The sequence below is a fragment of the Balaenoptera borealis genome (assembly GCF_965194805.1).
Source record: "Balaenoptera borealis genome assembly, chromosome: 3".
Taxonomy (NCBI): Eukaryota; Metazoa; Chordata; class Mammalia; order Artiodactyla; family Balaenopteridae; genus Balaenoptera; species Balaenoptera borealis.
The window spans coordinates 83,387,286-83,400,898 of NC_138866.1; the positions used below are offsets into that span (position 1 = coordinate 83,387,286).

The 13,613-nt window shown below is 57.7% G+C and overlaps 1 protein-coding gene across 13 annotated transcripts in view; it reads right to left on the reverse strand.

Moving 5' to 3' along the window:
• Window positions 1-1,023: 1,023 nt before the first annotated feature.
• The window catches only part of PLCB2 (phospholipase C beta 2), a 31,474-nt gene continuing 18,884 nt past the window's right edge, over window positions 1,024-13,613 (reverse strand). For 6 of the 13 annotated variants that reach the window (XM_082385803.1, XM_082385795.1, XM_082385804.1 and 3 more), the window contains 25 exons: window positions 12,162-12,262; window positions 11,815-11,981; window positions 11,580-11,726; window positions 11,255-11,412; window positions 10,892-10,974; window positions 10,536-10,620; window positions 9,772-9,934; window positions 9,524-9,633; window positions 9,305-9,401; window positions 8,256-8,340; window positions 7,998-8,122; window positions 7,327-7,481; window positions 6,630-6,794; window positions 5,950-6,049; window positions 5,432-5,536; window positions 5,168-5,262; window positions 4,964-5,039; window positions 4,664-4,708; window positions 4,323-4,557; window positions 4,071-4,236; window positions 3,884-3,960; window positions 3,697-3,792; window positions 3,085-3,142; window positions 2,320-2,406; window positions 1,024-1,961 (listed from right to left, as the gene is read on the reverse strand). In XM_082385803.1, coding sequence (XP_082241929.1) covers window positions 1,758-1,961; window positions 2,320-2,406; window positions 3,085-3,142; window positions 3,697-3,792; window positions 3,884-3,960; window positions 4,071-4,236; window positions 4,323-4,557; window positions 4,664-4,708; window positions 4,964-5,039; window positions 5,168-5,262; window positions 5,432-5,536; window positions 5,950-6,049; window positions 6,630-6,794; window positions 7,327-7,481; window positions 7,998-8,122; window positions 8,256-8,340; window positions 9,305-9,401; window positions 9,524-9,633; window positions 9,772-9,934; window positions 10,536-10,620; window positions 10,892-10,974; window positions 11,255-11,412; window positions 11,580-11,726; window positions 11,815-11,981; window positions 12,162-12,262 — 2,985 coding nt within the window. In that variant the 3' untranslated portion in view covers window positions 1,024-1,757. The other 7 variants (XM_082385801.1, XM_082385802.1, XR_014242756.1 and 4 more) reach the window with 7 other exon arrangements.

Genomic DNA, 13,613 nt, shown 5'->3' on the forward strand with positions numbered 1-13,613 from the left:
ATTTGCTACAACTCTCTGATAAGAAAACAACCTCTTCCCAGAATCAACCCGGACCCTGCCTCTCCAAAGCCAGTGTCTGTCTTCATTTGGGATTTGGGCTATGTCAATAGGTGCAGTGAATAGCTGCCCAGAAGCCTCTCTACAGCCTGTGTTTGGGTCAACCATAACTGCCACAGGAGCCTGAGAATCCCACCTCTCTAAGTCTGCCTAAAGGGGCCCAGGTGGCCTGACAGCTTGCGACTCCCCAAGAGGGTGGGGGGCACCTCTGCAGGAGGCTCTTCTGCTCCAGCCCTGAGGGTGGAGACAAGGAAGGGCCACATCTGGTGAGGAGTGGTGCAGAAGGGTGACATCATTTTCCAGTGGTTGTGGCATCAGGGCCGGCAGATGGGGAAGTGAATCCTCTTCAAGCCCAGAGGCAGGGCCATTCCACTGGGCTCTAGAAGGGACCTCATGCCCAGGTCAACTCTCATGGACTTTTTCCCCAGCCCACTTCATTTGGGGGCCACTCTACTCCACTGCCCCCCCCCATTTCTTTTATTTATTTTTGGCTGTGTTGGGTCTTCGTTGCTGCGCGCGGGCTTTCTCTAGTTGCGGTGGGTGGGCTTCTCATTGCGGTGGCTTCTCTTGTTGCGGAGCACGGGCTGTAGGTGCTCGGGCTTCAGTAGTTGTGACTCGAGGGCTCTAGAGCGCAGGCTCAGTAGTTGTGGCGCATGTGCTTAGGTGTTCCGCGGCCTGTGGGATCTTCCCGGACCAAGGCTCGAACCCGTGTCCCCTGCACTGGCAGGCGGATTCTTAACCACTGTGTCACCAGGGAAGCCCTGCCCCCCCTTTCTTAGCTGTAGAACAGAGGCCAGGCTTAGGCAGGAAATCTTGAGACAGGGTTCTTTAGTAGGAGTAAGAAAGAGAAAAATAAATAAACCTCATAAAGTCAGGAGAGAAAATGGTGCTGACCTTGTCAGACAGTCTGAGCAGGGGCACATGCTGGGGAGTACCCCCCAGGCCTAGGAAAAGGTGTGGCTGGTCTCTGGGTGGGAGAGTGCACAAAAGGCCGTCCTTCTCCCCTCACCCCCAGCCCCAGTTGTCTCAGTGGCCTGAGGGCCACACAGCTGAGGCCGCTTTTCCACATCAGCCTCCCATCCCCCAAGGGCAGGAGGCAGGGAAGCCACCTTAGCCTGGGATCCTGGGAGCAGCTGTCCCCAGGGAGCTGGAAGGAAGTGCTGGACTCTGTATCAGGGAGCTGACAATGAGGCCAACTCAGGGCAAGCCCGAGATGGGGCCTAGAAGCCAGGGTGAGCTGCCCGCCTTATGGCAGGAGAGTTTGGAGTTTGGACCTGCTTGAACTACAGGTGATGGAGTGGAGGTTCCAGGTGGCCAGGCCTAACCCTCCAGGTGAGGAAACTGAGTCCAGAGTGGCACACTAGGAAATGCAGAGTGGGGCCAGGACCGCATTTCCTGCCTCCAAGTTCATATTCTTTTGCCCTCAACAAACATGTGACAGACACTTACTCAGAGGGGAAGGGGAAGCAGGAGGAGCAGGATGTTGGCTTGGAGAGGACCTCCAGGCCCCAGATGGGCCCCAGATGGCCTGGTTCCTGCCTCCTACTTAGCCTGGCTGTTGAGAAAGGGGCTCCAGTGTCCAAGGGAGCTCCAGCTTCCCGCAGCTTCACAGTGCTGGGGCCCTTTCCTCCAGGGGGAATGGACCCACATCCCAGGGAAGGGTGAATGTCCTTGCAGAACGTCCCAAGGGCATGGGGGCATCAGAGGAGGCTCTCCTGGGCGTCTGTCTTCTCTGTGAGGGCATCCTGCTCACACAGCCCCCTGGAGACCCTGTAGGTCCTCTCAGGCTTGTCCTCCTCCGCAGAGGGCAAGCAGGCCCTGAGGCAGGTCCTCACCGACTCCTTTACTTCCACCTCCAGGCCCTTCATCTTGGCCTCGTACTCTGCCAGCGCCTCCTGCTGGAACTGTGGGGACAGCAAGGACCACCCCCTGGCTCAGGATGGGCCACCTGCCCACTCTTTCTTGCCTGAACAGTGGAACCAGGAGATGCCTGGTTTGTTCAGACCTCCCAGGAGATCAGGGTGGGAGGTGGGGGTAGTGGAGCCCATCAGGGGGTCTTTCAGGAGAGGGAATGCCAACCAAGCAAAGAGATCTGCAGAGCTGCCTATGATCCCCTGGGAATCAGAGCCCTGACCCCCTGGAGAGGGGCGAGTCCCCCACCACCACCCACCTCTTGACTGGCAGCTCCCCAGAGCTGGGTCCCTTTACACCCTGGAGCCAGGCCAGCTCTGCTGTGGGCCAGGGTAGTGGTCCCCCCGTCACCTGCTTTTCCATCTCCCGGATCTGTTCCAGGCAGGCTGCCTGCTTCTCTTCCAGCTTCTCCTGGTGCCTCTCCAGGTTGTCCGTCATCTGGGCAGGAGTGAGAGACAGAGAATCAGGACAGCATAGGCAGGCAATCTGGGGTGAAATCCAGCTACAATCCCAGTTAACCAGCTGTGAGCCTTTGGACAAATTCCTTAACCTTTGAAAAGTTGGGGTTTTTGTTTGTTTTGTTTTGTTTTTTAATTTGTAAAATGAGGATAATAGTACCTGTCTTGCTGGATTGTGAAGGATTATCTGAGACAGTTCCTGTGAAGCACCCGGCTTAGTGCCTGCACAAGGTCAGGACTCAGGAGCTGGTAGCTCTGTTACTGTTGTTAGTAATCCCCAGGGAGCTTTCGGGCCATTCTCCACAGGGCTTTCCTTCCTCTTCTGACTCCCTGGAAGCCTGACTCTGGAAGCCCCCTTGCTCCCTCTTACCCACCCACCCCAATCCCACCTCCCCTTGGCCAGCTGGCCCATATCATTTCCATCGAGGGCAGCTGGCCAAAGACAGACTCCTTTAGGCTGGTATCCCAACCTCTGCACAAAGGCCAGAACCCTGGATGGCCTAGGGGAAGCCCCTCCCCTCTACTGCCTCTCCCCCCCATCCCTAGCTGGGGGGCCACTCTCAACAGTGCATCTCCTAAGGGCAAAGTAAAGGCCTTGGGGCCACCCCTTCCCTCAGAGAGAGAGAGTGTGTTTGGGAAGGGCACAGCTCTTACACACCTGCTTGATGACCTGCACCACCTCCTGGATGTGGGAGTTGTTAATCTCTCTCTTCAACCTGTTGGGGTGATCAGAGTTTCAGAGAGGGCAGGACGCCCCTGGGAAGAGCTGGATGAAACAAAGTCTCCACAGGGTGTAGGCAACATGAGAACATCCACCCTCTGTGGCTGGCATGCATCTATGTCTGGTCTGGGAACCAGCCAGAGGGGTAAGCATGGGGACCCAAGGAGGATCTAAGGAGATATTGGGAGCCCTGGGGGCCCTTTGAGGGAAGGCCTTCCTCACTAAAACGCACTGTTCTTCAAGGCATGCATGGGAAAGTGCAGGTGGGAATCAGCTCTCCCAAGGTTTCACCTCCCTCTTTACACACTTGATTTTCCCTTAAATTCTTCTCTGTCCTCAAATAGTGGTGGCATCTGTGTTTTGCCTAAGGAGGACATTCTCTGATCAGAGGTGACGGAAGTAGAATTAACTTTCCAGAACCAGGAGACAGGCACATCTCTGGGAAGCAAGTCAGGACCCACTTGTAGGAAGGCCCCTTCCCACCCAGTGTGGTTCCTGCTCAGCACTGGGCCTGGAGTTTGAGTCCTGCGCCTCCCCTCCAGGGCTCACCTCTCCTGAGCCATCTTGTCTGTGGTGACCTTCGTCATGGCCTGGATCCGCTCCAGCCTCTTGGCCTCCAGCTTTTTCTTCATCTCTTTGGTGTCACTGCAGAGAAACGGGCATCAGGAAGATGCTTCCTGCGGCTTGGGCCCTCCTGGGAGGTTAAGAGTCAGGCGAAGAAGGGAGGGAGGCATACGTCTCCAAAGTCTCCTTGAGGGTCTTCAGCTCTGCAGCCTGTCTCTCTCTGGCCAGCTCCATCATCTTGGTCATTTGCTGAGGGAGAGGAAGGAGCGGCTAAGCTAAGACGGAAGAGATGCCCTTGGCTGTGCGGAGGGTGTGGGGTCGGTCGGGCCGTCGCTCCCTCCCCTCCCCCACGCTGGCACCTCGGCCACTTGCTGCTCCCTGCGCCTCAGGACACACTCGCACTGCTCCTCGCCCTGCTGCAGCAGCTCCAGCTCCAGCCTGTCCCTCAGCTCTCGCAGACGCGCGTCCGCGCCCTCGGGGCCTTCGGCCGGCGCCGCCCCGGCGGGGTCCTCGCCCGGCGGGGTCCTGCGGAGGCCATGTGGGGACAAGCCGTGAGCCCCAGGCCGCCCGAGCCCGAGCCGCGGGGGGCAGGATGCCTCCGCCGCCCTTACCTCTTTTTGCGGGAGCCTTTCCCCGGGCCGAGCTTGCGGCCCCGGCCCTCGCCGCCGCCCCCAGCGCCCGGCGGCCCGAACTCGGCCCGCTGCGCCGCGCCCCTCTGCAGCAGCTCCTCCCAGCGCCGCGCCCCGCGCCGCTCCAGCTCCCGCAGCTCCTTCTCGTGCCGCCGCTGCAGCTTCACGACGCCCTTCAGCTCCCGCAGCTCCTCCAGGCTGGCGGTCTGCGGCTCTGCTGCGGCAGGGGTGAGGCGCGCGCCCCCCGGGAACCGCCCCCCACCCCGAGTCCCGGACCCTCCCCGGGCTCGACCCCAACGTCACTCGGTCTCAGCAGGCCTTACCCGCAGCTTCTTTCGTGGCCTCCTCCCTGGCCTTGGCCCCGTCTGCTGCAAGAGCCAAAGGAGAGGCTCTCCGGTGCCCTCGGCTCGGCCGCTCCCCCGCCTCCCGCGGGTGGCGGTGTGGGCCCCATACTGCGCACTGCCCAACCCGAGGCTTCACATGCAGCCGTTCCCTCCCCAGGTGAAAGTTTTCGGGGTTGTTTTTGTTTTTATAAAGAACTGCCGCCCGTCTGGGATGTGCCTACCGGTGCAGCGGAGAAGTCGAGACCCTTCCGGTAGGTGGGGGGACCCCGCAGTGCGTACCTGCTGACCCGTTGCTCGTTGGAGCCGATGCCCCATTGACCTGGCGGGCAACTGGACCCCCGAGAGGGAAGGGATTCTGTGTAGGGAGAGCGTGTTAGGAAGGTGCCTCTCTCCCTGTGCCCTGGACTCTGCTGCCTCCCTCATCTTCCCACAGAGAGGGTGCAGCTCGTGGGGGCCCCTGGCAGAGGACCTGACAACACAGACCTCAGGCAGGCCTCCCATGGCTTCCTTGAGCTTCACAGACTTCTTATCATGGGCACTGAAGAACTTGATGGGATTGGCGAGGGCCACCGTGAGATCTGGGTGCACAGGGACATGGTGGGCCTGGTAAGGAGATGTACCTGGGAGCCTCCCCTATCCTCACCTACCCCAGGATACCCTGTCCTGCCCCCCCTCTGGAGGCTGGCTTGCGGAGAGAGGAGGGGGGATGGACACCCTGGGGCTTCCAGCGTTCCACGGGCCTCCCACCTGCCCAGGTGTCAGGTACATAGTCCTTCATCTCCAGGAAGACAAAGAGCGCAGGCATGGTGAGCGGCATGTTGCTCTCACTGTGCAGGCACAGATGGTGGTATCCTGTGGGACATGACCAGTGGCCAGTGAGCCAGAGCCCACTGCTGCCCAGCCCTGCTCACCAGCAGCCCAGTACTCGACACTTCCAGCTTTAGTCTGGTTCTACCTCATGTGGTTATTGTTAGGATTAAGTGAGAAAGTGTTATAAGCCCGTAAAGCATTTTAAGTGCCCAATAAGTGTGAGCTACTTGGGAAACTGCCCCAGTAGTTCCAGAGAATTAGAGACATTCTGTTGGGTGGGCAGAGTCCCCACCTCTGTCAGTGTCCTGGAGAGGTACTATTCCTGCCCCACTTTCCCGGGCTGATAACATGACAAGGCCACCTCCCTGAAGCTGCCCCACCCTCTGGACGGGATCCTGATGCTGGTCTTGGTCTCAGACCCACTGGCAACAGCAAAGAAGAACCCCTATCCTTACCAGAATTCAGGGCATTGATGGGGATGATGCGGTGTCCAAGAAACTTGTTGCCATCCTCCATCACAACCACCCTGAGGGAGGCCAGCTCAGGCATCAAGATCTGGGGAGAGTTCAGGACAGGACAAGCTGGAGAGGGGAGAGAGTGGCCAAGCTGCCCCCCTTCCCTGATTCCAGAAATCTAGGGTCAGTGTGAGAACATGGCAGGCTTTACTGGATTTGGTGAGGACAGAGGGCCCACGCTAAGCCACACACGTAGACATCCTAACGGCTCATGTCATGGCTGGTCCACACAGAGCAGAGAGCTGGATATGCAGCCCAGGGCTCCAGGGGGCCTGGTGCAGACAGCCCTTGGAAGCTTTGTCAACAGGTATCCAATGGGAGCAAAAGGCCCCCGTGATTCCTTGGGTCCCTGCACCCTGGTCTGGGAGTTCACATTTCTGCCTCTAATCATAACATGGACAAGCATGCACATACACACATGTACACACACATACAAAACTTGCCCACGAAGTAAATTTCTGTAAACTTGGTTTTTGGACTCTTGATACTCAGGAGGGCACAGATGAGGGGTGGGGAGAGGAGGAGGATCAAGGAAATCCTTTTATGTATTTTCTCTTCTACGAGTAGAGACCAAGAACTAGGGACAGATCGCAGCCCCTGCCCTGATCTAGCCACCCCACCTTCTCAAAGACAAAGGGCTCCTCCTTCCAGACAGGATTGATGGAATTGGTACTGGGTGACAGCTTGGTGCGATAGCGCCTCTTGGGGTCCCCAGGAAGGCCAAACAGCTCCACTTCCACATAGGTGCGCACACTGCGTTCTGACAGGAACTGCCCAGAGATCACCTGGAGGTTGCGGCCCATGGGAGACCAGCATCAGCTCCCCCACCCAGGCCATTCCCCAGAACTTAGGGCCTCCAGCCCCCCTAGCTGAAACATCCATTCTTGGGTACTGTGAAGAGCCCCATTCAATTCTGGCCACAGAGTAGAGGCTCTGTGGCTTAAGGGTTACAGCTAAGCTCTGGCACCCAGGGTGCTTCCAGCATTTAGGGAAGAGGTGTGGGCCTCCCCACCTCCCTCCCCAGCGAGGAAGGAACAGGGCCCTCCCCCCGGGGCCTGGGGCTCCTGCTGCCCCACTCTTCTCCCCTTCCCCCACCCCAGCCTCAGCCCTTCCCCTTGGTTTCCATGGGGACCAAGAAGCAGCCTCCAGTGCTGAGGAGGAGGCAGTTTCCAAGGCAACTTGCTACTGCACGAAGTGGCTGGGGCTGAAGTTTTCGGGATATCAGGGGAGGGGGTTGGGAATGGAGGAGTGGGGCTCCTGTGTCTTTCTCCTCAAGACCCCCGCCCTCCCGGCCACTTGTCCACCTCAGGGCCTTGCCGTAATGGAAAGGGTCGTGGCTACCACCACGTCGATGCGGTCCACCGAGAAGGGGTTGAACTGCTTGTCCAACCGACGCATGAACTCATGCTTGAGGAGGTAGCCACTCTGCCCGTTGAACTCAAAGAGCGCCATGTTCTGCTGCATGGGCAGGTCTGGGGGGACAAGGGCACTCAGGAAGGGCGGCCCGGCTCTGGGTCTGCACGCAGCCTCTCTTTCCACAGTTCCCAGCCTTTCCCGTCTCGCAAATGGGGAGGTTGGGTGGACCGTGAGGATGAGGGTTTCTCATGTCCCAGCCTGGTTCCTTAGGGTCTCATCTCTCAGGAAGGGCCCGCAACCTGGAGTCAGCAGGAGCAAAGCCACAACCGGACCTCAAGCTCACAGTGGGAGTTGAGGCCAGTGGAGCAGGTGTTCCCACAGACCCACTCAGGCCGAGCAGCCAGAACCCATGCCAGCACCCTGGCATCATCACAGACATACTCGTATACGTGCAGTCACATAAGCATGAGCTGATGCACTAAACGCTCACACACATGCACATGCGCCCAGAGTCTAAATGAACATCAGCCCCCCCCGCCCCCAGGTCTGTTCCAAAGACCCCCCATCCCCAGGGAAGGGGTAAAGGTGGGAGGGGCAGGGGAAGGTTCTTAAGGGCCTGAGCATGCCCTCACCCATCGTCTGGAAGTTGAGAGCAACCATCTGGCAACCAGCATTCCAGAACATCTGGGGCATGTAGTTGGAGGAGTCCATGCGGGTGCCCTTGGGGTAGATGCGGCTCATCTGGCGCTTGTTGTAGCTGCCGCAGGGTATAGGAGCCGGCAAAGCCACCTGCACCGGGAAGACCCACAGACCCCCTGCGAGCCCCGTCCCAGGCCTCCCCCTTCCCTCCACCCCACCAGGGACCCTGGCTACTGAGGTCTCAAGGATACTCCACAAACTGCACTGAGGACTTGGAGAGCAGGTCGTAAGCCTTGAGCTCCGTGAAGGAGGAAATGACATAACTTCGGTTCTTCTCTGTGTAGGGGAGAAAGAGGAAGGAGAGTCCGCGTCAGCCCGTCCCCTCCCCACAGACTTGCCCTCCCCTGTGGCGCGGCTCCCTCCAGCACAGAGATGCCTCCAACCTAGCGTTTCCACCAAGGGCTGAGGGTTGAGGGGCCACCCCCGGGGTGGGGAATGTGCAGATCTGTGTGGGTAGCAGTGTGTGTTGGAGGTAAAGGGTACGCACAGTGGATACATACGCACAGGGATGGGGTGTGCGTGCCAGAGTCCTAAGGGGTGGGGTACATGCCCTGGGTGGATTCAGAGGGTGTGGGAAACATGCAGCGACGAGCCCGGGGGTCAGGAGCACGCTGTGATGCACAGGGAGCAGGGTGCAGGGGTGAGAGGCGCACAGCAAGGGTGGTGCACAGGAGGGGGTGCAGGCTGGGGCTTCAGGGGTGAGGAGCCAGTGCTGCGGAGTGCGTACAGAAAAAGGTGTTCGTGTCGGGGCTGTGCACAGAGGGTGAGAGGAACTCATTGCGCGCATGTCCGGAGAAGATAAAGGTAAACAGCATGGACGCACTCAGAAAGGGAAGGGAACAGGGGGCAGGTGTGCGCTGGCTGGTTTCTTTGCCTTCCTCCCCCTCCCAGGAGTTCTCACGCCCAGGCAGCCACAGAAGGAAGCTGCAGGAGCCCCAGGCCGCCCGGCCGAGGTGGCCCTTGGTAAATGCCTGTCACCGACACACTCCAGAGCTTTCTGCTTGGTGCCAAGTTCTCAGTACAGTGATGGGACACTGGGAGCCACTGCCACTTAAACATGCCTTCGCCTGGCTCCTCTGCTGGGTACTTATAAGCAGGGCCCCCAGCCCAAGGAGAGGGAGGACCCGCCTCGCTCTCACCCCCGCCCATCAGGCTGCTCTGGCATCAGGACATGCTTCCTAAGGGCCTTCTCCTGAATCTAGCCTAACTTCCAGCTTACCACCACCGCATGCTAACTCACGGGCAGAGGACTCGAAGGAGATGAACTTGGTGGGCTGGACGTAATTGACTAGGCTGGACATTTCCTTGTAAGCCATCACCTCCAGGCCCGCTGTGCCCTAGGGAGAAGGGGGAAGGATGGGGAAGAGGCCAGTTCAGAGCCCAGGGACCCGGTCCCACGCCCCCGCCTGGAGGGCTCTGCAGTGGAGCTGGCAGAAGGGCCTCGGGGCTCCCCACACACCTCATCTGACTGCATCTTCTTCATCTCTTCTTCATCCAGGCTTCCCGACTCCTCCTCTTCCTCTTCCACCTCCTCCTCCTCCAGCTCAGCCCCTTCCTCACCAGCCCACACTGCCACATACAGCTCCATCAGCACTGGGGGCGGGGGAGACCCCCGCACCAGGCTGGCTCTCCCCTCCAGGCCCAGCCCCTCTCTCCCATTCCAGATGCTCCTCCACGGCCACCCCCACTCCTTCCAGGCCGACTCACCTGTGTCCTCACCCACAGGGACATTGGGTGGGCCGCTCCCCTCAGCCTCCCCACCCGGCTCCTGGCTGGGGCCTGCGGGACCAGAAAACTGTTTCTTCTTGTTCTTGATGAGGATCTTGCCTCGGAGATCCTCAGGGCTGGGCAGGGGGATGCCTGGTTTCAGCTGTGGGAGAGGAGAGAGGGTCCTCAGCACTATCTCCTCACCTTCAGGATGTAGCCCAAGCTCCTGCATGGCAAGCTACGCCCCACCTGCCCCAGGCCTACCTCTCCAGTCTCTCCTCTCATCACTCCCACCTCGTGCGCTAAACCCCTGCCTGACCCAACTTATCCCAGCTCCTCAGTGATCTTTTCTCAACTACTCAGCCTGCCTAGAACACCCTTCCCCACTCTCACCAAGATAAATCCACTCTTTCCCTCAGGTTTCAGCTTAGCTATCACCTCCTCCAGGAAGCCTTCCCTGATCCTGAAGACCAGATATGGAGCCCCAGGTACTCTCATAGCAGCCACTGGTTGTAATGGCCTGGTTACTTGTCTGCCTCCTGACTAGAGGGTAAGTGATCTGAAGGCTGGGACTGCCCCTCTGCCACTGACATACCCCCCAAGCCCAGCACAGTGCCTAACACGTGGTAGATGATAGGACCCCAGCCCCGCGTCCTCCCAAATGAACCCCAGCATCCTCTGGGGAGATCTGCCTCCTTAACCTGGCACCCTGCCCTGGCTCCCCAGCCCTCAGACCCAGATGGTCCACGGTGAAGTCCACTCACTGGGAACTTTTCCAGTGGCTCTGTGAGCAGCATATCCCCAAATATCGTTCGGCAGTACTCGGCCATCTTAGCCTGTTGGCGGGGTCTGCAGGGAGCAGAAGTGGGTGTGGTTCAGCAGCTCCACTCCACCCTCTTGTCCATCTTTTTGTGCCCCCTGATGACCCAGATCAGGGGCTCAAGATGTTGGGGAGGCAGGGACGCAGGCAGGAGAGCCTGGGGTCCCAAGGAGATTGTGTTGAGACCGGGGAGAGAGCCAGAAGGCATGGCTAGAGGCTGGGGACAGTTGTGGGGAGGGCAGCTGCAGGCGGGAGATGGGGACAGGGTAGAGAATGAGGCTGGATGGCCTGGATACGCACGAGTCCACGTGGTTTTCAAACGACAGGATGACCGGATAAGGGGAGGTCTTAAAGGCACTTTCTGCAATAGCTTCAATTGCTTCCTGGAGGAGAAGGGGACCCCATGGGGAGGTCAGTGCTGTGCCTCCAGGCTTCCCCTCCCTCAACGGCGCCCTTCCCCGCTCCCCAGTTTCAACACACACATAGAATTGGAGGGCCACTCTTGGCCCTGTGTCTCTTCTGGTCCTCTCTAGTACCCACACTGGTCCAAGGCCTCCCAGCCATCCCTCCTCTCTGGCCTCACTCCCCCCAACCCCAAAAAGCTCATGGCCCAGGGCCCTTCCCTAGTGCCGCTGCCACCAGCCCCCACACGACGAGTCTCACCTTGAAATAGATGTCTGTGGTCATGGTGAAGCCGTGGGTGATAATGGGCTCCTCATCAGGGGGCTTCCCCTTCCAGCAGTCCAGCTCCACGCAGCGGCAGCCCGCCAGCAGCACCTGGCGGTACATCTCCGCAGAGGAAAGGCCTGAGAACTGGCCGGCTGAGCCAGAGGAGGGGCGAGGGACGGGGGCTTCACTCAAGGGCAGTCCAGCTCTGCCCCGCCCCACTCCATAGTGGGCAGCCCGGGGGCAACCCCTGCAGGGGATTCAGGTAGCAGGAACAGCCCCCGTAAAAGGGGAGGTTGGCAGTGAGGTCGCCAGGGCCCACCTGTCAGGTAGGTGTTGTGGGAGGAGTTGATGAAGTAATGGTTGAGCGGCTGCGTCATGTCGTGGTGCAGCAGCAGCTTGTCCTGGGCCAGCACGCTGTTCTCTGGCCCACAGAGAAACCATACCATGCCCTCGGGGGACAGCTGGCCTGGGGGACAGGGGTGGTTGTCAGGGCAGCAGCCCAGCTGCCAGGACCGGAGAGGACCGTGGAGGGTCAGAAGTTCCCTTGTCCTCACCCCTCTGCACGTTGACGCCTCTGGGCTCGTACTTGTCGATGAGGCCCTGCACCTGGTCAGGCCGCACAGGCGGGAACAGCAGGGAGTTGAGCCTGGAGTCGCGCTGTTTCTGGTTGATGAATTTGGCCAGGTGCTCCTTAGTCATGTAGGGTTTGGCCTTGGCGTGGCTGCAGGCCAAAGAGAGGAGCACAGGTCCCCTCTATATCCCCTGGGCTGGGCGCGGGGCTGTGTGTGGTGGGAGCTGGGACAACCCTCTTCTCCAGCGACGCTACCTAATTGTCAGCATGGCAGGTGGGAATTTTAGCCACCACCCCTTCCCCGAGACCAGCCCAGCCCAAGAAGCTCACTAGGAAGTGAAGATCTCATCTATTTCTGGCCGAGGACAAAGGTTCATGAGGAAACTCTTGTAGACGGATTCTGGGAAGTCCTCGGGATTGATGGCATCATTCTGGGGGGATAGAGAGTCACCTGATGACTCCTGCCCCCACCTTCCAGCACTAAGAACCACAGACTAGGCCCAGCCCTGCGCGAGGGGGCCTGGGGAGAGGGAGGGCTCAGGGCAGACAGAAGAGCATCAAGGGCACCCTGAGGCCCCACTTTTCAAGGCCCTGGTTGCTGAGCAGAGAGCATCTTAGCTGGTTTGCTTTGCTCCTGAATTGATACTGGCTAGTCTCTTGCCTGGGACAGGATTCAAACTAAGAGTGACCAGAACTGGGAAGAAAAGAGGTCAGAAGCAAGCTACGCTGTTTGCCAGAGCTGTGGGCTATCTTTTTCTTTTTAAATGGAGGATACATTTTCAAAAAGAAGCAATTTGCATACAAACAATGCACCTAACAACGGAACCCCAAGATACACGAAGCAAAACTGACAGAATTAAAGGGAGAAATAGACAATTCAACGACAATAGTTGGAGGCACCAAAAAGCACAAGGAACGATAACAAAAAATAGACAGATTGGACTTCATCCAAATTAAAAATTACGGTGTTCCAAAGGATACTGTCAATAAAGTAAAAAGAATGGGAGAAAATATTTGCAAATCAGATATCCAGTAGTAGACAACTTCACACTAAAAGAAAACCCAATTGAAAGATGGGCAATGAATTTTAATAGATATTTCTCCAAAGAAGATATGCAAATACCAATAAGCACATGAAGAGGTGCTCAGCATCATTAGTCGTTAGGGAAATGCAAATCAAAACCACAATGAGGGGAATTCCCTGGCAGTCCAGTGGTTAGGGCTCAACTTCCACTGCAGTGGGCACGGGTTTGATCCCTTGCTGAGGGACTAAGATCCCACAAGATAGGTGGCACGGCCAAAAAAAATAAATAAATAACATAAAACCACAATGAGATACCACATCACACTCACAGGATGACGAAAGTAAAAAAAAGAAAAAAGAGACAGACAATAACAAGTGTTGATGAAGATGTGGAGAAATTGGAACCCTCATACAATGCTGGTGGGATTGTAAAATGGTATAGTCATTTTGGAAAACAGTGTGGCATTTCCTCAAAATGTTAAGTATAGAGTTACCATATGACCGAAGTATTCCACCCCTAGGTATGTCCTCAAGTGACTTGAAAACGTACGTCCAGACAGAATCGTTCATAGCAGCATTATTCATAATAGCCCAAAAGTGGAAACAACCCAAATGTCCATCAACTGTTGAACAGTTAAACAAAATGTGGTATATCCACACAATGGAATAGTATTCCACAATAAAAAGGAATGAACTACTGATACATACTACAACATGGATGAAGCTTGAAAACACTGTGCTAAATGAATGAAGCCTGA